At 35.1% G+C, this 22,432-nt stretch overlaps 1 protein-coding gene across 2 annotated transcripts in view; it reads right to left on the bottom strand.

Moving 5' to 3' along the window:
• RTTN (rotatin) overlaps nt 1-21,471 on the bottom strand; it is a 79,401-nt gene extending 57,930 nt beyond the window's left edge. The window contains exons 1-15 of one of the 2 annotated variants that reach the window (XM_066546152.1): nt 21,441-21,471; nt 20,668-20,855; nt 19,229-19,424; nt 17,460-17,549; nt 16,203-16,281; nt 14,903-15,017; nt 14,233-14,383; nt 13,167-13,332; nt 10,448-10,629; nt 7,421-7,536; nt 5,578-5,748; nt 4,048-4,260; nt 2,668-2,780; nt 1,414-1,540; nt 261-386 (exon numbers count right to left, since the gene is read on the bottom strand). In XM_066546152.1, coding sequence (XP_066402249.1) covers nt 261-386; nt 1,414-1,540; nt 2,668-2,780; nt 4,048-4,260; nt 5,578-5,748; nt 7,421-7,536; nt 10,448-10,629; nt 13,167-13,332; nt 14,233-14,383; nt 14,903-15,017; nt 16,203-16,281; nt 17,460-17,549; nt 19,229-19,424; nt 20,668-20,855; nt 21,441-21,471 — 2,064 coding nt within the window. Of the gene's footprint in view, nt 1-260; nt 387-1,413; nt 1,541-2,667; nt 2,781-4,047; nt 4,261-5,577; nt 5,749-7,420; nt 7,537-10,447; nt 10,630-13,166; nt 13,333-14,232; nt 14,384-14,902; nt 15,018-16,202; nt 16,282-17,450; nt 17,550-19,228; nt 19,425-20,667; nt 20,856-21,440 lie in introns of both variants that reach the window. The other variant, XM_066546157.1, reaches the window with a different exon arrangement.
• Nucleotides 21,472-22,432: the final 961 nt, after the last annotated feature.

Here is a 22,432-nt window from a genome sequence, read left to right as displayed (position 1 = left end):
AATAATATCTTATTTAAATTTTCATTGGTCTTTATTACAGTCAATAGCATCCTATTCACATAATATTATCTTGTCTCTGAATTAATTGTATTAAAAAAAAATCCTTCCATTTACTACAACCTTACTATTTGCATATCTTTTCTGTATGCAAGAAACCATATTTGGTCAAAACTTCAGGTAAGCATTAGACCACTATGGAGAATACCAACACCTACTCTGCGTGCACACCAACTTACAAACGCAGCCAGCAAACACCGTACCTCACTCTTATCTTCCTGAAGGCCAAATGTGCAGATTTCATACAACACTTTAGGGTGCAGAAGAAAATGCACTCCCTGGCAGATTGACGGCACGGGCTTTGCAATGTTATGGATACCTAGACAGTCCTTCAGTAAAAATAAAGATGGTTAGTTAAAAATTCAAGTCAGTCTCCACTACCACATCTTGTTTTACAGACAGACTGAAGTTGTCATGCAGTAAACAACTTTTTCCATGCACTTTGGAAGACTAGTTTTGAAAGCTAAACGTGACAACCCTGGAACAAACACAATCTGTTTGGATCACTGATTGAAAACTCCTGTTACTACACAGGACTAAGAAATAGAAAATAATTTTGGTTTTATTTTGAATAATTGTGAAAATAAATTTGAAAACCTGTATATTACATTAAATAAGACAATGTTTGGCATTAGATTAAAATAAGAAAAATGTAAAACAGGCTGGTAAAAATCTTGTAAAAAGAGACAAGTGCCATTCAGTGGAGATAGGGTTTTTTTCAGAGAGACTAGCTCTGGCATATTTATACAGTTGTGGATTGTGCTACAAGCACACTAGGTATAGATTATATCCGTTATAGGAAATTAAAGTTTAATTCAAGCATTATATCAAAATACAAAAATAATTTTTATTTTGTGAGCCAATATTATGGAATACACAAAATGACCTGATAAATATGACATTGCCATTCCCAGCATAGGGTACAGCCACACTTTTAGGAAGTTCATGCCATACTTCTAGGAAGTTCATGCTCTTTATCCCTTGGGCTATCATTACACAAAACTAAGGCCATGACAAAATACCCATGTAAAAAAAAATCCAAGATACACACAATACAGCTCCAGAACAGGGGAAAAACCCCAAAGAAAACAAAACAACAAACAATATTAGGAGTATATAAAAGGATTTACATATTCTTTACATGCCATTTTTTAGTGCTGTACCTGAAGTCTAACCTAAACAAGTAGATTTAATACCAAGAATGTAACAGCAAACTGCAAGCCCAGGCTTACACTGATTTTTCAGCATATAAGACAGTAAAGAGAATTTGTATTAAAAAAGTTTTTAATGACAAAACCATATAACATGCATTATTGAGTGCAACACCAAGAGTGTTAAGTAAGCATTAATTCAAACCTTAACCACTTCCAAACAGCAGTGATAGGCTTCAGCTTTTATATTCAACAAAGGATGAGACAATAAATGGAGAAGCAACTTCTGACCCTCCACCTGAAGCAATGAGTTGGCTTCAGCAGACTTCCAACTAAAAATGAAAAATAGTTAATTAAACCAATTTATTTTACAGTATCTAAAGATGCCTACAGAAATTTTCTTGTTACATTTCAGGATAATCTCTGAAAAATACTTCCTGTAATGGTATACATTTTGGAAAATAGTAAACAGTTCAGAGATGACAACATATTTGCCAAAATCATAGTATCGATCTTTGTGTTTGTATATTTTTATTTTTATTCTTTTAAGCATGTAGGTAATAAAAGATGATAGTTTTTCAAAACTCTCTCATCAAAATTAAGAGCCTAAAATACATTAATGTTCATCTGAAAACATAAAATTCTATTGAGCTTCAGTAGACATATTTGACCATATATATGATTATAAAAACCACCTGTGGTTTTAGAATTTTTTCAGTATAGAGGTTAAAGTCCATCTCACTATTGTGAAGGGAATTGATATTAGTCAAAAAATTTAATTTCCTGTTGCCTGAAACATCAACCAAACGATGATAAACTCTAAAAGTATTAGAACATTGAAAAACATCTATAAATTTCATCATTTAGAACATTTACTGGACAGCTCTCAAATGCAGTCTCCTTTGGAAAAAAACCTTACAGTCAAGTTCTGAATCAGTATATAATTAAATTTTTGTTCTTCAAGAACTTTTTCAGGCACCATAAGGTAACATATTGTCTAACTGGAGACATGGAAAAATCGCAAAAGCAATAAAAATAGGCTGTTTAATAAATGAGATGCCATGCTGCAATATAAAGCATCTACAATAAAGGAAGTCCTTTAGGATTTCTCAAAGTAAAATAAAAGTAAATGATACAAATATACTCAGGGCAAAGGATTTTCAAGAAAACTGAAAGACAAGTTGAAGTGTTTAAGATGCTTCCTTATAAATCACATACTTTACACACAAAATCATAAAAGCTTATACATAGAATACAATTAACTTTTTAGCAACTGAAATTTAGTTTTCAAGAAAACCACCAGAGAACGGCACAAATCAGCCTGTTCAATGGCTAAAAGAAAATAATTGTTCCTACAAGGAATAAAGAAGTGAGGTCCTATTTGAGAAACTTTATCCACAAAAAAAAGAAAGAAAAATCACATTTTCTCAAGGAGAGTTTTAAATAGTAATGTACTCACATATTTGAGCATATGTGAATGCATTCTTGAAGCAAGGGAAAGTGTAGGTGGAAGGGCAGACTACTCAAAGCCTGATCTGCCAATTCTAGTAATTCAGAAAGATTCTTGTCCCCCTGTGAAGTAAAATGAAGAGAAAGAATGAAACTAACAAAATTAGTAAAAATTAAAAGTATCCAATTTTACTGCATAATATTTCCAAATTTATCATAATTGAATACTAAGTAGGTTTTTGTTCAGTCTTTCACAGAGAAGTTTATAATTAACTAATCCAATACATTCCAACAAAAAAAAAATTAGAACCTCTTCTGGGGAGCTGAAAGCCCTTCAGCCGCTGAGTCCAGATAAACTTCTATTAAACTCAGTAGGAATAATGTGTCCAACATTTCACAGCACGAACACTTTAACACTATTCAAATCACTATTTTTTAATCAATATGCATTTTATGTGAGAGAAGCATAAAGAAGATGTAACTATTAAACTTTAAACATACCACTGTTAATAAACAAGTTAGATTTTTTTTTTTTAATTTGAGTACATATGTCTTCATCATATTGGTTACCAAATACATTAAACATGAGCCATTTAAATTTGATGGAGTTAATTTCATTGTAAAGAGCATTTTCTGAGCAAAGTATTGCTTCTATTAATTTCATAACCTGCCTAGACAAAGGATAGATTAATTCTGATTTAAGACAGCACTATATTTATATTCTGTATGTTATTCATTTGTATTAGTATCAATGTAACCAGTATTGTGCAAAATTGCTTATCCATTTGGATAATGGAGAAGAATATTTCAGTACTGTGCTAGAATCTCTTAACTAATAAAGCAGTTGTCTTCATAACAAAGTGAAATACAAACGTCAGCCAGTCTAGTAGTTGTTTATTAAAGCTGCAATTGCCAAAGTACTTGGAATTTAAAATTTTCAGAAGGATATATTTAACTCCTGAATAGCATACATACAACCACACTATGAATTTTAATAGATATAAAAATATTATTATATTTTATTAAATAGTGTATTATATGAAAAAACATGTATTATATGTCAAGATATAAATTGATATATATGTATCTGTTTCTATAAATAAGCAGAGTATTTGCTGCTGCTTCTTTCTCTGCCCATCAGAGGTCCTGTGCCCATTTCCAATTTCCAATTGTTTATTTCTTTGTTTTTACTTCAGATAAGATTTTTTACCAATATCCTGACTAGTATTAATGAAAACAAATATAAATTAACTACACCTTGCATCATACAGAATACTTATACTTGGGGATCTTCCTCTGCTATGACAGACTTTAATTTTTACTAGAGAGAAAACAAAGTAAGGAAAGAAATTTGCCTACAGGAAATATTTTATATAATAAAGTTTCACACCTCCTTATGAACTTCAACCATAAAGCTACAAGTGCATTCAATCGAATATGCAGCTTCTGAAACTTGCTTATAAATACTGTAGTTCTCAGTACTCATCTGCTCCAGATAGGCTGCAATGGATTCATGCATGCTTGGATATTCCAAGGAGAATGACATATCCAGTGAGAGAAGGAACAAAGCATTCAGCAAACTCTTTTGTGTAACTTTACTCGCCTTTGGAAAAAAAAGCAACTGTCAGAATAAGAGCCAGAAAATACAGTAAAACCAACAGTAGCACTTCCAGTCATTCAACAAGTACAATCATTATTGCTGCTACTTAAAATTTAGAAAACACATTTCATTAAATTAGTTTTATCGGAAGAATTGTTTTTTCTTTATTAAAAGTGATAGTTATTTAGATGTCACTTCTTATATCAGACCTGCAGTCTGATAACCAGTCACAAAAGTTGTGTATGAGCCAGGCACGGCACACTGCTGGCCGGAGTCAATTCACTGTCTGACCACGAGATGGCAGAGAGTACACAAACCAAAATGATTTCTGCATTTAAAAAAGCTGTCTACAATTCCACATGGTCATATTGCAAACTAAGGACTGGGATTTTTCTTGTTGTTTTTGATTTTTTTTCTTTTATTTTTAATTGCAAGTGTACATGCTTTCAACTTGTATTTTGACCTCAAATACAGTAACTTTGTTCGAACTGTTATACATAGTATGGGAACTTTGTATTGGGTACACAAGAACATAAAAGACAAAAACTCTGAAAAGTCATCAGATTCGTACATCTACACTTATTTTCAGGTACAAGACTTAATATTTGTGACAAAAACCCTGTAACTGAAAATTAATTGTCTAATCCGATTAACTAATGTCTACAAAAAGCTACATTCCACTAAAAACTGGTCCAAAAAATTAAAACTGATTCAGGTTTACACATCTAACACTTTCCATCTCACAAAAACTTCATCAGACCTTCCCAACTGACATTAAAATAAACAAAAACCCCCCCACTAAAAAACAACAAAAACCCCTGAACTCCAAGAGCTACAACAGAATTTTAAAAGAGCACTGGAAGCAAAGAATAGTTAAAATCACTCCAATTTACAAAATGTAATTGATTACTACATTCCATCAGAATAAGAGTAATGATTTTTACATGTTACATAATGCTACTCTTACTTGCATGCATACTACAAAAAAGCAGGGGGCAGCAAAGCCTTGCAAACCATACATCATATCAGAAAAAAACACTACAAGAGGAAAAAGAATACTGAATTTCAAAAATTCATTTAAAAACTGTATTAAAAATGTTCTGGTTTTTTTTTTTAATATTTGTAATCTGCAGAATACACTGGTAACTGAAGAATGGACAAAGTTGCCATCTGTGATCATATATCACCCAGTGCAAATCAGATTAATTTCTCTGTCCAAGCACCTATTTTCTCAGTATTCATCCCTGAGGAAAGTATCTCTTACTGCCCTCTTAAAATGCAAAACCAAGAGACAATCACTCACAATTAGTGATGACATACCTTTTCTACAGGGAGAAGTACTTGGAGCAACCTAACAGTGAAGAGTGAAATACTAATAAATGCCATCCTGTGATGCACCAGCATCACCTTAGGCTGTTCTGCACTTATATTGCTTTTGTGATATAATATAGTTTCTCCAAGCAAACCCAAGACCAGAAGCAATTTGTCTCTCTGAAAACAAAATCAGAAATACAATAATTAGAAAAAAATGAAACATCACTGTTTGTTTACAGTGTTTACACAGCACCTGCAGCATCATCAGCACAATTATGCCACATAAGCATATGCCACTGGATAAATCCTGCAAAATACATAGCAATGTTTTTGTCACCTATGCATTAGTCCTAGACCTCAGCCTACTTTCACTATTAATTTTGAATACTTTGCTCAATAATTACCCATTCCTGGTTGCTCTTCTCCCTTTCCTCTCCCACTTTTCTCTCTCCCCCCACCAACTTTATTTCTTCTCACTACACTTTTTACCTTCTGAAATTTTGCCTGTTTTGAAGTTCAGTCTTAATAACGAAATATTAAGTCCTGTTTTGAACCTGCTAATAAAGCTTTACCTTAAAATTAAAAAAAAAACCCTTCCCAAACCAATTCACAGTAACTTTGAAAACATCAATGAAGTTTTTATCCCTATTGATTTTCAAAGGAAACAGCAAAACCTTTTTCTGTCTCTCCCCTATTTAAAAAAAAAATCAATATAACTGTGTACCATTACTCACCTTATTTGCAGGAGTTTGTTTATTAGTAGCCTGGAAACAAACATTATCCTACTAATAATAATCAGTATGGTATACATATTTATAAGCAATGAAATACACTGATTCAGATCATAGTACAAGTAGATGAAGAGATATTAAGCTTCTGAGATTAAATGTTCTGCAAGTAATCTTGAGCACTGATGTGATGCTGATCGATTATAATAGATTTTCACAGATTGGAAGATTAAATTAAAAGAAAAAATTCTCATTCCCTAATAGGTCTTATAAATTTAAATATTAACAATTATAAAATAGAGAACAGGAAAGCCTAAAGCAATATTTTAATTAATTAATATTGCAGCTGTTATTGTTTCATATTCAGTGGTATTTTCCACAAATTCTAACAAGTCAACTGCATTAAAGAGTACGTTTAATTCAAGTCTTTAGACAAGTTTCAGTCTGCAACTCTGGTATGTTTGTTACATGCCTGAGCCATGCCAGCTTATGCTTCAGCTTTCACTTGTCTTCAAAAGAGCAAGTCATAATAATTTTATCTGTTTTCACTAATTTTATAATTCATGTACATAACTCTCAACTGTGCTCAGCAACTTAAAATACTTAGTCAACAGCACCTTAATGCTTTGAATCTCTGCTGGCCCAAAAAGGCCTCTCCTTTCTTTCCCACCTAAGCAAAATTGTTAAGATATCTAAAATTTGTGCAGGGATCTACAATTCCTGTGTAGGAAATGGATACCATGTATCTTAGAACTCCAGTCTTGGATCTGAACAGTTATCTCCCTAATTTTAAACAGATAGTTTATAAGGAGTAAAGAAAGGGAAAGTTGTTATGTACATCAAATTGGTGTCCAACATTTGTAGTCAGTGCTTTTCCCTCAGTTTCCCTTCCCTACATGTGTTTCTCTCAATGGCTGCTTACTCTCTTGAGGTGAAACTCCAAGTATTGTCTGGTAAAAGAACTTACATTTTAAAAAGTGCCATCTCAACTAGTAAAAAACTACTTAAAATTTTCAAATGCACTGCTCAGCAGAAGTTTAGCTACATGAATTGCTGCAGAAGGTGTCAGAAGCTTATCAAAGGAGACAATATATGGCTGATCAAAACCTGAAGAATCTTACCAATTCCAATGCAAAAAGGCTGTCATCTTCCCAAACATTTTCAGAAATAGCATCACCAATAAGGGACATGTCTTCAACAAGCAATTCAAGAACTTCCATTGTCACTCTCCTACTGCCTACACAAATGAGAGGATAAATTCAAATATAGACAAAATATTATGTTTTGATATTCAGAAGACACCACTGTAAACAAGAGATTATTCCTATATAGAATTCTGGTATTTTAATTTTCCTACATGCTTCTACAAAACTAATGCTAACTATCCTCAACAACTAATAGCTCTGAATCAGAGAAGAAAACAACTAGCCAAAGTCACAACAAATTAAAACAATTATATACTTAGAAAAAATATTAATTTCCTTAAAACCTATTGCAAAATTATTTAAGAAAATAATAATGAACTTTACTACAGCTGTAAATCTGATTACTGAACTTTTTAAAGTTCATAATAAAGTCACTAATTTCCCCGATCCAGACAGCAGTGTTACAAATCTTCTTTATATATTACCTATTCCCATTGATCTGCATTTTTGGTATAGGAGTGACTTTCTTCACAGATTATTTTGTTTGAGATCTTTTAAAGAACAAAGAGATGAATACTCACTTGAGCTATTTGCACAATTCTCTGTAACAGTTTCCCCTTTGCTTGTAGGCTGGTATTTATTAATTTTCATTTCTTCTTCTGAGTGTCTCTTAATAACAAGGCTAATCTGGTCCATTAGCAACTTTTATCCTTTGTACAATTTTAAGCTTGAATATGTGGCCACAAAGAAACTTGGCCTGAGCTTAGAAATCTACAGCCTACATTTACTACAAATATAAACCTCCTCCTAATGTACCCACATAATGAGAAAACAGAGGAGTTAGAAGGTTTTATGAAGAACAAGGCAGAATATCTGGAGCCAGACCAAATATTTTCAACCTCACACAAGTGAAGATGCCAAAACTGTCTGACATCTTAAGGAACCATACGGTGACAGTTTCCCTTAAATAATCAGTGTAGTGCAACTGTTGGCTTAGTTACTTGTTGATGGTATGTTTCTATTTAAAATCATAGATGGATTTCACACAACAGCATTGAATTTTCAATGTATCTTCTAACTAAGATGAAAAATTCTGCATCCTTCAAAATGCTCAAAACAAAATCTGTTTAAAAAAGATAAAGTTCTACTTGTTTGTTATAATTTAACATTAACTTCTTTGTGGATTTTTCTATCTCTTGTAAATTTTACACACTGCAGAAACCTTGCTGATATACTTGAGGAAAAAAAATTTATCTCTGTAAGTGACTAGATGTGTAGCGATTATGACCACAGCTTCTGCAATTTGTAGCTTCAGTGATCTGCTTTGGGTGAGAAATGACAGAAAATGGCACAAAGTCTTTTTGAAAGCTTGGTGTTACTTTTCTCACGGAAGTTCTGTTTTCCATTGTTTTAGGCCAATTTAACTTAATAAATCTCTCCATTTTAACCAAAAATCCCCAAAAACCCCCCCCACAAAACCAAAACAAGCCCACACCACTACTGATTTCTGCAATGACTTTGCTTACAAGGCAGATCAGCACAAAGGAAGAAAAATTTCAATGAACATCTCCACAAGGAACAGAATTTAAGCTTAACTAAAATACACATCATTTTGCAAAATAAAAGGCAGCAAATTTTACAATAAGCTTACTGGTTTTTTCCTTTACCCAGTAATTTAAACATCTAGATTAAAATCTACACTCTACCATATAAGTTGATAATAATCTTCATAAAAACGCCTGTTGATTTCACTAAAGATAACAACCGAAAATATAACCACATGAGAAACTGTGTGTTACTGTCTCACAGTATCACACTGTCTCACAGTGTGCCTTCAGATCACAGGCTTTCAGATCAACAGGAACAGGATAAAAATATTAGCTTCTCTACAATCTGTGTCTCATTACAGCATAGTGGAAGAATGAAGAAATATCACCAAGGAGAGTTTAAGAAGTGTAAAAAACCTAAGGAGAAGATAAACAAAGACAGATCCACCTTTCCAGAAAGTAAAACTATTTTAATTCTATTATAAGATTGAAAGAAAGAACCTTGAAATGTAGAAAAACTGTCTTTTAACTCTGCAGATTTGAAGTGACAGGCACCAGAAATGGAAAAGATAGAAAATACATTTTCTGCAGTTTTACATTATAAATAAAAGATGCTAGAAGTCATGAATGTGCTTGTGACTAATTAATATTTAAATACCATTATTATGAAAGGGAAAAACAAAACTTTAATTCATTTTAGTTGGTTTATAACAAAACAAAAAGAATTGAATAATTTTCACACACATTTCATAGAATTTATATATATATATATATAAGTCGAAGCCTCTAGCTTTTAGTATTCTAGCCATAGACAGACGCACATTTCCAGCTCCTACATTTGAAACCCTGACCACATTTACCAATACCTGTTTTGAATTACATAACATTTTACAGTTAAATACAATTTTAGACAACCTTGGAGCAAAAAGATTGTCCTCCAAAAGGGCTTTGCAATTTAGAACCTCTATAAATTAAAATTTACAATTAGACTATCATTACTTATGTTCCTTAAACCACTTGTTACTGCATTCATAAGAATAAAAACAAGACTTTCACCAGAATTTTTGTTTATTATTTCTTGAACAGGAGGAAAACTCTATGTCTAAACAAATCCTTTGGAGAATGCCTCTGGTTAAAAGTGGTTATTTTTCCATCTTCCTAAATGACATTTTATCCTGACACACCATTTTTCCACCAAACACTGACTTCCTGCCACTGTCAGTAAAAAACACTTAAAATTTCTGCAGCAATTCTGGAAATCAATCAGAAGATTCAAGCTTTGTGACCTGAACAAAGTCTCCAGAAAAGATCTGTTGCAACTAGCCACAGTACATCAGTAGTCATCTGTGCCTTATTTATTTGAGGTAGTCACCTCATTGACCAACTTCTCAAGAGTATCTTGTATGAAGGATGGGAAAGAGATGCAAGTTAAACACTTAACTCAAAACTTTCTTACCTGTTCTTAGAAGAGGTATTGCATTTTCCAAGATGGAAACACAAAACTGAGGAAGGCTAAGCTGCTTCATCTGTAATTCCAAAGTGTCCTCATTTTCAATATCTGGTAAGTCAGTACGTCCTACGTCAAATGGGGAATGCAGAGAGACTCTGGAGTTTGCATTTGCTTGAGTACTGTTTCCACTTAAAACAGAAATTTAAAAAAAAAAAGAAACATAATAAACTCTTGCAAAGAGAAAACACATATGTACAGATGTTACAACCAGCATTTAGTGTTTTCATAACTCCTGCCTTAAGCATATCCTTCCTCCCATCCCAAACTTTCTCTGCTATCTACCAGTGTTGCAAGAAGAGGGAGATTTTGTTTCATTGGTTTTTTAAATGTCAGAACAGGTAGTATCACAACAAGTGAATGCCAAATGTTTTGGCAATCATCTTCAAAATCACTTAGCACTGTGTACTGGAAGAAATACACATGCAACGAACACGTTATCACGAGAAATATCAGTTGATTTGAAATTATTTTTTCTTTTTTTTTTTTTTTATGAACAAAATCTATCACTTGCTTGAAGCAATACAAGTTACTAAATCAAATTTCAGCCTGAATTATACTTACTATATTAAAACCATTCTATATAGCCAGCCACAAGAATCCTTAGAAGAAAAACTAAGAAGCATGAGCTCTGTTTACTCCTTAGGACTACCGCATGCACTGTAAAAAGGAAGTATTTCCTTGTCCAAGAAAGCCTTAAATGTAATCAAGTATATACTACAAAGTATATGGAATGCTATTAAATTATAGACATTTTTTAAATTATGAAATATTTGATCTATAGTATATGAATATATCATTAAATATAGTATATATGGTTCATATATTATGAACAATATATAGTTCATAACTGTATTAATTTTTAACAATAATCTAATTACACTATCAGCATTATAATTAATAAAAATCAGAACATATTTTTAAAGTTTTCTTATCCCAAACAATGTTTAGCAATTTTGATATCCTTTAAAAACCTGTATGACTAATAACTGGGGCTTGGTTGGTTCCCTTTTTTATTTTTAAACAAGCTGAAGAAACTGTAGTATGACTGTGTTACATTCTATTGTCTAATTAAATGTAAAAGATGTAAAAATGTGTAAGAAGTTAAATCCCGACTGATTAAGAAGTCAACAGAAAACCTGCAATCAAAACAGAAGAGTTCACCAATATGTAGTTTGGGTTTGGCTGAACTTACCAGAGGAAAAGGAAGGAGAGGTATCAATCACAAAAACAATTCAGAAGAGGAAAGGTTAAGTTTCCAGGCAGAATTTGAAACAGACAAACAGATAGATTGAAGAGTCTCAAGATTAAAGAAGAAGGAAAAGAAGAGTTACATATAGAATAACAATATAGAAATAAATAGCAATAAACAAATTTACATAACAATTTTGTAAGAAAAGACAAGATTCACTAAAAGCAGCTCTTCCTTATCAAAAAGAAACGTCTGAACAACAACACTACTGTCACTTCTCTCTATCAAATCTTCTATTCAACATCATGTTGTTCTTTATGCTACCTCTAGGCTAAATTATATTTTTGTAAGAAATGAGATTTGTGGGCAGTGAGTAGGTCTACTGCAGCACACAGGATGCAAGAAGATAAAGGTGTGCAGTCATAAACAGCTCATAAAATGCCCCTATTAGCTAGCACTCCCTGGTTTCTAGAAGTCTCATCACTACCTGAACTGGTACTTATTCTTATGCAGCTTTCATTTCTAGACTGACAGCCAGGCCATCACTCTCTCTTGCACAATATACACCAGCTGCTATTAAACTGTTAACTGTTCAGCTTCAGAAAATGGCCAGGGCCTAGAAGACATAAAGCCTGGAATTCATTGGCAGTGCCATATTAGTTACATGATAAAAATTAATATATTAGACTTCAATAAAAGTAACTTTTTAATATGACTGTCAAGACGTATTTACAATTGAGCTATTCTCATCACAGCCTATTTGAATACCTAGGAGGTACTCAATCACTAAGCCCATACATCACAGAGACTCAAATGAACTACCAACAAGCACACAGATTTACAAGGACTTTCAAAATCCCACATACTAGAAGACATTGGTACTTGAACAGCAGCTTTAAGTCTTTAAGTTGGGCAAAGACAAGCAACAAAACCACACACAAAAACTTCTACATTTTGAGGGTATACAGATTATTTATAATTTCATATAAGAATCAAATATTTACACAAATATTATAGAACTGAAATTTGTTGCCACAATTAACAACAAATTTTAAAGACTTCAATAGAAATCTTTATACAGCAGAGCATTTTTGACAATACTATATACTGTTACCTACAGGATGGCCATTCCACTTAAAAGAACTTATGAGGTCATCTGCTGAAAAAAAGAAAAATCCCTGACTCTCCAGCAATAGACTGAATATATGCTTTTCTGTGTCTTACAAATACATGCACAAGTAATAACAGTTGATAGGAAGAGACTTTGTTTAAAATGGTGGTTGGGTACAAAATGTGGCAATGTTTTTATGTATTCTGAACACCACTTCAAGAAAGGTTTAATTCATAAACATGGGTTCAATCTTCACAAGTTACCAAAACCATTGCATCAATCCACATACTGACAAGGAGCTGATAATATAATCCTATATTAAAATGTTTTTAACTGAAGGGTAAGTTATTTCCTGTTTCATTCACCTAGAAGATACTGCATCCCAATCTTGACCATCTCCTCTAGGACGCTGAACTGTCCGTCCAATTACAGAGGGCCGAGGACTGCTGCTTCCAGGTGACGGATTCTGAGAACCAGGAGCACCCCTCGCTTCTTGACAGTAAGATATAGATGAATTCTGGGAAGCTGTGCCTTTATGGAACATAAAGAACATAGTTTCCCTTAGAAGTATCCATAATTCTGAAAGATACTACGTAGTAAACAGTAAAAGTAACTAAGGCAGGATATGGAAAAAAACACCAGGTAAATACTGATGACTTGGAACTGGCAAGTAGCAGAGTTTGGAAACCAAATTCCAAGGCAAACACCACTGAAGATTCCAGCTGAATCATAAATCTTGAGTTTTAAAAATAGAAACACAGTGTCTGGGTAAGGCTATTGGACTTGATGTTATAACTGAATTAGCAGCCAGTACCATTTATTAAGACACCAAATATAGGGGCAATCTTATGAAGAGAACCAGACTACCAATTTATAGAAACGAAGCTTTGACTCAATTCAGATGACAGAATAGAAACAAGAAGACCATTATAAGTAATCTACACCATTAAAGCTACAACATTTAAGCATTAAGAGCATTGTGAAACATCCCTCATGACTGCAAAATTAAAAACAATGATTAAACTATTTTTAGCCATCAGCATAAAAAAAAAAAGTTCACAGAGCTCATGAAATTAGTAACTACATTGTTAAGTACTAATAGCTTGAAAGCTTTTCTGAAACTTTGCCCACTTTGATTTTACAGATTCAATTTCGTTTTAGTTAAAAATCCCTTCCCTGCTGACATACAAACAATACTGGATACTGGGAGAAGTTGATGAATGGGGAATCACAGGAAAGTAAAACTGAATAAGTACATTAAAACAATGCAAGTATTCCAAGTTTTTAAATTAATATTAATAGCACTGAACACCAAAACAATTTCACAAGATCACATTTGGCATAAGGTTCTGGTTTTGGTTTTTTCTGTCATTTTAGACAATCTTATCTGTAGTAAAAACAACAGTATCTCAAATACTTAAAAATACCTACCTTGCTCTGAGGAAGAAAAACTTGGATCCCTATGGAAGTTAAGCCTAGTTCTCAAAAAGATGCAGAGCTGTTGCAAGCATGACACAGCCTGCAAAGCCAACTGGTGTCTCCCATCTCCTCCAAAAGCCAAGTTTAGAAGAGATAAAAGGCTCTGCAAAGACAAAACCACCAACATCAAGACCTGAACATTAATCATCATCATGAACAACCATGCCAGCAAGTCTTACACTAAATATAGTTCAAAAATGTTTCCAAGTGTTTTTCAAAATCACAGCAAAGAATAAATAGGCTCAACTACTGTTTCATTACTGAATGCAAGACTACCAGGCCTAAGGAAGAAGCCAAGTTTCACATTATATTTCCAATAAAGTCACCACTTTCATTATGGGAGCCCATTAGAGGGTGTGCAGACAACAGCCACACCATTTATCTTATTCAGAAGAAACCAAGTATTCCTTCAGAAAGCACTTAATTAGTGATTAGCAATATACATTGTTAGAAGCAAAAAACTTTAAAACTGCAATATATAGACAATGTCCTTTCCTATGCACCTGGAGTTAGCATGAAGGTACTTCTGTTTAACTATTTTGTTTAAAACGAAATTGAATCATTTGCATCAATTCATCCTTGGCACAGCTTATACCAATAAAAACTTTATGTGAATTCTTGCCTGTACAATCTTTGGCCTTTGAAGGAAGATCTCTGCAGGAAAATCTTGCATAATCACATCCTGAAGAAGCTCACATGTACTCCAAATTAAACTTTGGTTGTTACTTCTCAAAGAGCTACATATTTAAATACGTATTAAAATGAAAAGAAAACCAACCAGTAATTATTAGCCTGAACAAGTCTTTACAAGAAAGTTATCATCACAACACTGGAGAATCTAAAGAAAAAAATCTCTGTAATTCTATTGTCATATCATTTTTTCAGTTGAATTATTCCTTAGCTATATATACAATAAAGAACAAACTCAATTCCCACAAGTAAAATTTGGTTACAAGAGGAGAAATAACTTTATTGATTCTGAATTTGAAATTAAAATAAGATCTACTGGAAATTCCCTGTGAAGCTAGTGATTATCTCAATGGTATATAGCAAGTAATATAACTCATACCAGTAAGAAAGTTTCTTTCATTACTAAGGTTCATGTATAACTTCAAAGCACTTGCATTACATAAGTGGGAAATTCCATAAAAGGGAGAAATTTATTAGCTATTCTCTAAGATGAATATTAGTTAATTATAAGAATCTTTAGGACAGTCTATTTAACTTTTTCCAATTGTTTCAGAAACCATTGTTTCTGAAATCACTGTAAAAAATCAAATATGTCCAGTGTTACAGATCTGTGTTCCTCTTCTATACTCCAGCATAAAGGAAATTAAATATTAAACAGGTTCTCCAGCTTCAGAGATCTTTCAAAAGGAAAAAACAAACACACACAAAAAAAACTATGCTAGAAATCTATCAGAGTTCTGTGACAACACATAAGGAATCCCAACTACAGAACTCTCCCTTGGGGGACTTCAAACACTTTTTCTAAATTAAAGAAAAAAAAAAGTCACTGCAGAAAGTCAGTTGGAATGACTCAATGCTTGGATAAGGCCCTGTATCTAAACTTACTGGCCTAAAGCTACTACTAAAAGTAGGGATTTTCCTACCAACTGGTCATGGGGGTAAAGTAAGTAATTATTTTATTTCAGCTGAAGGAAATCTTTGATCCACTTAAGAAATTTAAAATACAGACTGAAGCGTCATGAACAAAAGACCCAAAGACACTCTGATTTAAACACAAAAAATGGAGAGTGATATTGCCCAGCTTCAGCCCAGATTTTATGACCATTTATCAAAAATTAGCTCACTGGGCTATTTACAAGAACAAGCTCACGATGCAGAAGGACAGAAACTTATAGCCATTAATCCTGAAAAAGAAAAACTACAAGGAAATTGTAATGTTTCTATTACTGCACCTTTCATTTGATGAAAGAACATGTCTATCTGTTGAAGTCAGAGTTAGCCAAGGAAAGGTGGAAAATTTCAAACATTTCACTGCAAAAAAAACCAGAGCAGATGTCTTGAAATATATTTTATAGAAATATTATATTGTATACATTCAAGGCAAAATAAAAAACCTATAAACAATATACTATCTTATACAGAGATATATTTTAGTAAGCACAGGCTTGCACAAATTCAAATGCTTTTAGACTTTTCAGAAATACCGAAACATCACCAAGGTCATACCAAATCCTAATGAAATATGTTTACTGGGGAAAGCTTTACCAAATAATGAACACATTAGTGGAAGAATACTCAATCTGCCACATCATGCTTTCAATCAAATCATAAGTTTTTTATCTGCTACTAAAGAATATTTTATGCATTAGCATGACCTCTAAAAATGGAAAATTCACCTCATGGTTATACTCTTCAAGCAGTAGAAATTATTTTTCTTACAAAATTATGACACATAATAACTTTGTAATGAAAATATCTTTAAAGCTATTTCTAACTTAAAAGTTTGTAATAATTATTGTGCAGTTCCTAAGATAGTTGATACACTACTAAAAACTCAACTGGTGATTTACCTACAGTAACTGCAAAGCCACATTTTAAAATCTAGATCTCAGCACCATACTGTATTTTGAATAAGAAACTCTCCTGTGAGCTGCTACTAGTATACTGGTACAGGCAAAGACTTGCCAAAATATTATTGATCTGTGGTTGTCAGTGAAACACTCCATATCATTTGACAAAAAAAAAACAACCAAAAATCAAAACATAACACTGGTTTTCATTTAAATACAAAGCAAAGATTCCCCTAGCACCTAAACCAGTTTTCTAAAAATAGAAAGGTATTTCAGACTAAGTTTTGTTGAAATAAAACGATAAAACGTACTTAATCCTTTAAGCCACTTCTGATTATGAAACACAGATCATCTGGAAAACAGTGGCAATTTAAGTAATTTTTAAAACTGCAGCACTTTCTAATGTACTTTAGATATTCCAAAGAGTTACACTATTTACTGGAAAAGGGAAATATCTATTAAGATGAATGTCATTTTTAAAAGCATTATAATTGTAGCTTCTGTGGTGTTAGATTTCACAGAATAACAAAAGGAAAAAGAAGAGCCAATTTTGCTATCCACATTTGTAATGGAATTCCATCTGAATTACAACTCCAAGTTCTTTCTGTAGTTACCATACTCTTTTATAACTACACATACCAACTGTTCTTTTGGGAGATATTTCTAACTGCGGCAGATGACTTCTACTTTGACAAAAATATCCAGTGAATAATTCCTCTTGAGGCAGAACTAAAATAAAAAAAGGGGTAAATTTAAAAAATGCACATGCACAAAAAAACTCCTGAATTTATTTTCATGCTTTTCCATAACTACCTCCCTCTTGCCCTTGAGTTTTAAAGCAGTTTCCTTAATAGGTTAAAATGGTCTCAGATGATCAGAAAAATGGAGCAAAAAGAGTGTGTCCATGTTTGGTTTTTTTTAAATCATATTCTGCAACTGTAAAGGGTGCATTTTTCTCCATTTTTTATACTAACTAGCATACCATCCAAACAATAGCAGAAACAATTACACAGCCTGATAGAGGACTGACAGCCAAATAAATGGCTTTCCTTTAATCTACCTATGTAGTAATAAAATTAACTTTTTAAATTAATTACTTAAAATCTTTTTCTACCAAACTGCTGTCTTCTTAGGTCACCTAGAAAGTTGCCCTCTTGTATAAATGTATTTTGCCCCATGTCATTCATATGCAAACTGTATAAAGAAATACACAAGAAATGTTAACACTAAAAGTAATCTCTCCAGACCATAATATTTGGTTCAAAGGATCAAACTAGATAATGCCAGGTTATTAGTTTACAGTAATTTTTTCCAGTAACTTAAGTTGAATCAGAAAGAAAAATACAACACTCCTGCTAGGAACCATTAGGATTATTCCATCCACACATGCACACAATTTACAGTATAAATAACTTCAACTGAGTAGTTTCAGAAGGATATAATTTAAGAATGCACATGTAGAAGATTATTCTTCTCCATACAGTAGAAAAATTAAGTAAAAATCTGCCCCTGTGTGGGCATAGGAGGGAAAAAATACTAAAAATTAATCACCAGGCACATAAGTCTAGTGAACTAAATCTCCAAGCATTAGAGAGGTGGCAGAAACCACCAAAAAATTACTTTTATCTCTGTGACTGCAGAGATGAGTGACAGGGGTGTGGTCATTAGTGCTACACACACTGTGTAACAGCACTCTCTTTCCCACAATAAGCAGGAGGTAATGTAATATGATATGTAATTTTCTCCTCCAAACTCTGTTCCAAAATTTTTAAGGCAGAAGAGGAGAGCCAAATGGGTTAGACTGCATCTAGAAGGAAATGTAAATCATTGTAACAGACAGATAATGAGCTAGGTAACAGATGCAAGCAATAGCACTTCACACATAATGTGACATTTTAAAGAAAGTTTATGTATTCTTCTATGACAAATGCTTATCCAATACTAAGTACATAGAGCATACAGCTACTGTAGGTTCAAAAATCATTCTATTAGGATCAACTATTGTTTTTTTTCTTTTTCTTTGGTCATAGGACTTGAATTGCTTTCCAAGCTAGAGCCCACTATACAAAGAACGGCAGCAAAGCATACCAGCTAAATTACAGATTTATTTGAAGTTGCTACAGACTTGCTGCCATAAAGCTGTCCTTGAAAGTTGTGTCATGCTCTTTGTACATTATAGAAAACAGATATTCTACACTGAGGAAATGGATATGGAATTCCATTACAGGAATGCCACCAGGTGATTTAGCTAAGGTCACACTGTCTCTGGCAGAATCTGATTAGCACACACTTCACTGATCTCTCAGGAATAATTCGCCTGCTATGCCAGAAAACATCAACTTCTCAAAGTCTTTTCATTTGCTTTATTTTAATATAAAATAAATTACAGTTTAAAAGAGGTAATTTACCTGGTTGATCTACTGAAGGCTGAGACTGAGCTTGATAACATACTGAAGAACTAGAAGGGAGTTCAGAAGAAAGAAAGAACAGTCTGTCCATAATCCCATCAATTATGGCCTGCAAATTTGGATCCACGTCGGAGCGAAGCTGAGAGAAGAATTCCACTGCACCAATTCCAATCATTTTCTGGGCAGCAGGTGGATGCTACATTAAGATAAATAACTGACCAAGTTAGTTTGAAGAGTCTTAAGGTCTTTGGATGGGGGGGGCAGGGAATAGAGAACAGCAGGGGGAAGAAAGAAAAAAAATTGAAATTCTTAAGTTATATTTTGCCTTCATTCATTTAGACCATTGTGCTGAGGTAGAGTTCATTTTCTTCCCAGTGGCTGGCACAGGGATGTGTTTTGGACTTGTGCTGAACACAGGGTTGATAATAAAGAGATATTTTTGTTAATGCTAAGCAGGGCTTACACAGAACCAAAGGCTTTTTTGCTGTCCTGACAAGGGATCTGGGAGTACAGGGGAGTTTGGAAGGGGACACAGCCAGGACAGGTGACCCCAGCTGAGCGGAGGGATATTACACAATCACAAAAAGGCCTGGGTTGGAAGGTTAAAGAACATCTGTCAGCAACCTTAAAGATCAGCTGTTCCAACAGCAGATCAGTCTATAAAGGGGGTGAAATGAAGAGGAAGGGGGAACATGTGGAGTGATGGTCTTTTTCTTCTCAAGTCACTATTCCATGTGAGGGTGCCATCTCCCCTGGAGATGGCTGAACACCTGCCTGCCCATGGGAAGTGGTGAATGAATCCCTTGTTTTGCTTTCCTTGTGCGTGCAGCTTTTGCTTTTTCTATGAAACTGCCTTTATCTCAACCCATGAGTCTTCTCCCTTTTACCAATCCCATTCTCTCCCAACCCAGTGCCACTGGTGGGGTGTGAGCAAGCAGCTGTGTGGGGCTTGGCTGCTGGCTGGGGTTAAATCCTGACATCTGTCCGTCAGTATCAAGGAAGAGTTGTTTTTTTAACTCTGCATAGTTGCAGTTTAGCGATTAAAACACAAGCATGTAAAAATCTGAGCTATCTGAAGTTTCTGTAATATTTTCTCAAATTAGTTGCAACAATGTTCAAATCTTTACTTTCCAGGAACAATGCAAATGCTTAGCTGCAAATCATGCTCCAAGTTTAAAATGAAGCACTAGATGAGAAACTGAAGAAGCTGAGAAATTGAAGCAGAGATCCAGAAAAAACGTTTTTCTCAGCTCTCTCATCCATTTGAAGTCACTGTAATTGTTTTAATTTTGGTCTACACACAGGGGCTTCATTATTCCTGTCTTTGTAAAACATTGAAAATCTCGTTACATGGAGATACAAAGTCAAGTAATATCCAAGTAGCTTCAGCCTTCTAAAAACATACAGTTTAAAAATAAATGAATGCTAGTATGTCATACCTTGATCAAACTGTTCACAAAATTTAACACTTCCTCTTTTATTGGTACGACTGGGAAATTGAACCACTCCAAAAGGTTACGAAAAAGTGCTTTTTCGTGGACCAGATCAGCATAGGAAATCAAGTTGTGGTCAAGTTTAAACAGAATAGCCTTCAAAGATCGCTCTCTTATCTCTGTCAGTTCATGACCTGCCCCAAAAAAAAAGTGATTAAGAAACCCATAAAATTATTTGACATAACTTTTTTCTTATTTGGAGAAACAGAATGCTGCCAGAAATGCAGTGAAAAACAGCCAGCTTACAAGCTGCCAGTATTATCCCTACCAGGAAAACAAATACGATTAGCACTCGTCAGCAACAACCTCATGAAGTGTTTGTATGATTATAAAGCAGTGACACATTATAAGATATACTGATACAATCCGGTGCCAAATGCGCCTCTACGGATTTACCCTGGTACCGGAACCTCTGCCAGGGTATGTGGTGGGTACGGAAAGCTGCCCCGAACCCACCAACCGAACAAAAAGTTACCCAAGCCCCCTGAATGGAAAGACACCGTGTCTGATGGGGAAGCCCTTGGCATTTCCTTATGGAAGCGTGTCCCACTAGGGCAGCGCCGCCGCCCCCTCCGCGCCTGCCGCGGGGAGCGGAGTGGAAGAGCAGCGGGCAGACGAGCGGCGAGGGGCGGCGGAGGCCGGGCAGGGGAGGCAGGGCTCCCGCAGAGCGTTGCTGGGCCGCAGGCGGCGGGCCCGGGAGGGAGAGGAGCCATCATTACCGAGCTTCCTGACGAGCGCCGCCAGCTCCATCGCGCCGCTCCGCCCGCCGCATTCAACCGCCGCGCCGGCCCGCCCGTCCGGCTGGAGCTGCCCGCCGAGCACCTCGGGAAATGTAGTCCGCCCGCTTCCGCCCCGGGCCCGCCGCCCCGCGCTGCGCGCGAAGCACGCCGGGAATTCTCATCGCCCCGGGGCCCGCCGGCGGGAGCACAGAGAACTACAGTTCCCATGAGGCCCCGCGCCTCCCGCCCCGCCGCGGGTGCCGGGCCTGCCGGGCGGGATGGCGGCGGGGGGCGGCGGAGGGACCTGAAGCTCCAAGTGTGTGCACCTTCCTGCGGGGGGTGTAGCCTCGTGGGGCCCGCTTCTTCTCTCCAGAACTAACTGGTGACAGGATGAGAGACATAGCCTTGAGCTACTCCAGGGAACGATTTATTCATCCCAGTACGGAAGGGAGACTGCTAGAAAGATAGCGAGGGACTTTTTGCAAGCGCGTGCAGTGACCGGGCAGGGGAGAATGAGTTCTAACTGAAAGATGATGGGTTTAGATTAAATGTTAGGAAGGAATTCCTTACTGTGAGGGTGGTGAGACACTGGAACAGGTTGCCCAGAGATGTTGTGGATGTGCCATCCCAGGAAGCGTTCAAGTTCAGGCTGGATGGGGCTTTGAGGAACCTGTTTTAGTAGAAGGTGCCCTGTCCGTGGCAGTGGGGTTGGAACTAGATGGTATTTAAGGTTCCTTCCAACCCAAACCATTGTTCTGTTTTACAATTTACATTTAGAGTGATAATGAAGTGTTTGCTGATGTCACTTTGATGTGTCTGCCAGCACTCTGGAAATAGCTCTTGCTGACTTGTGTAAAGCAAAGCGATGAGGGGGTGAAGTAGGAGGTGAATCATTAGAGGGTTTGGGTTCTCTTTTTCATGTAACCTAGACTCTAGGACTACATTGCTTTGTCTATAATGCAAGACTATTTCACAAAGGAATTTCTTAAGCA

This window comes from Molothrus aeneus, chromosome 1 (genome assembly GCF_037042795.1).
Source record: "Molothrus aeneus isolate 106 chromosome 1, BPBGC_Maene_1.0, whole genome shotgun sequence".
Classification (NCBI taxonomy): domain Eukaryota; kingdom Metazoa; phylum Chordata; class Aves; order Passeriformes; family Icteridae; genus Molothrus; species Molothrus aeneus.
Note: the sequence above shows the minus strand (reverse complement) of the source record. Positions and strands in the feature narration are given on the sequence as shown.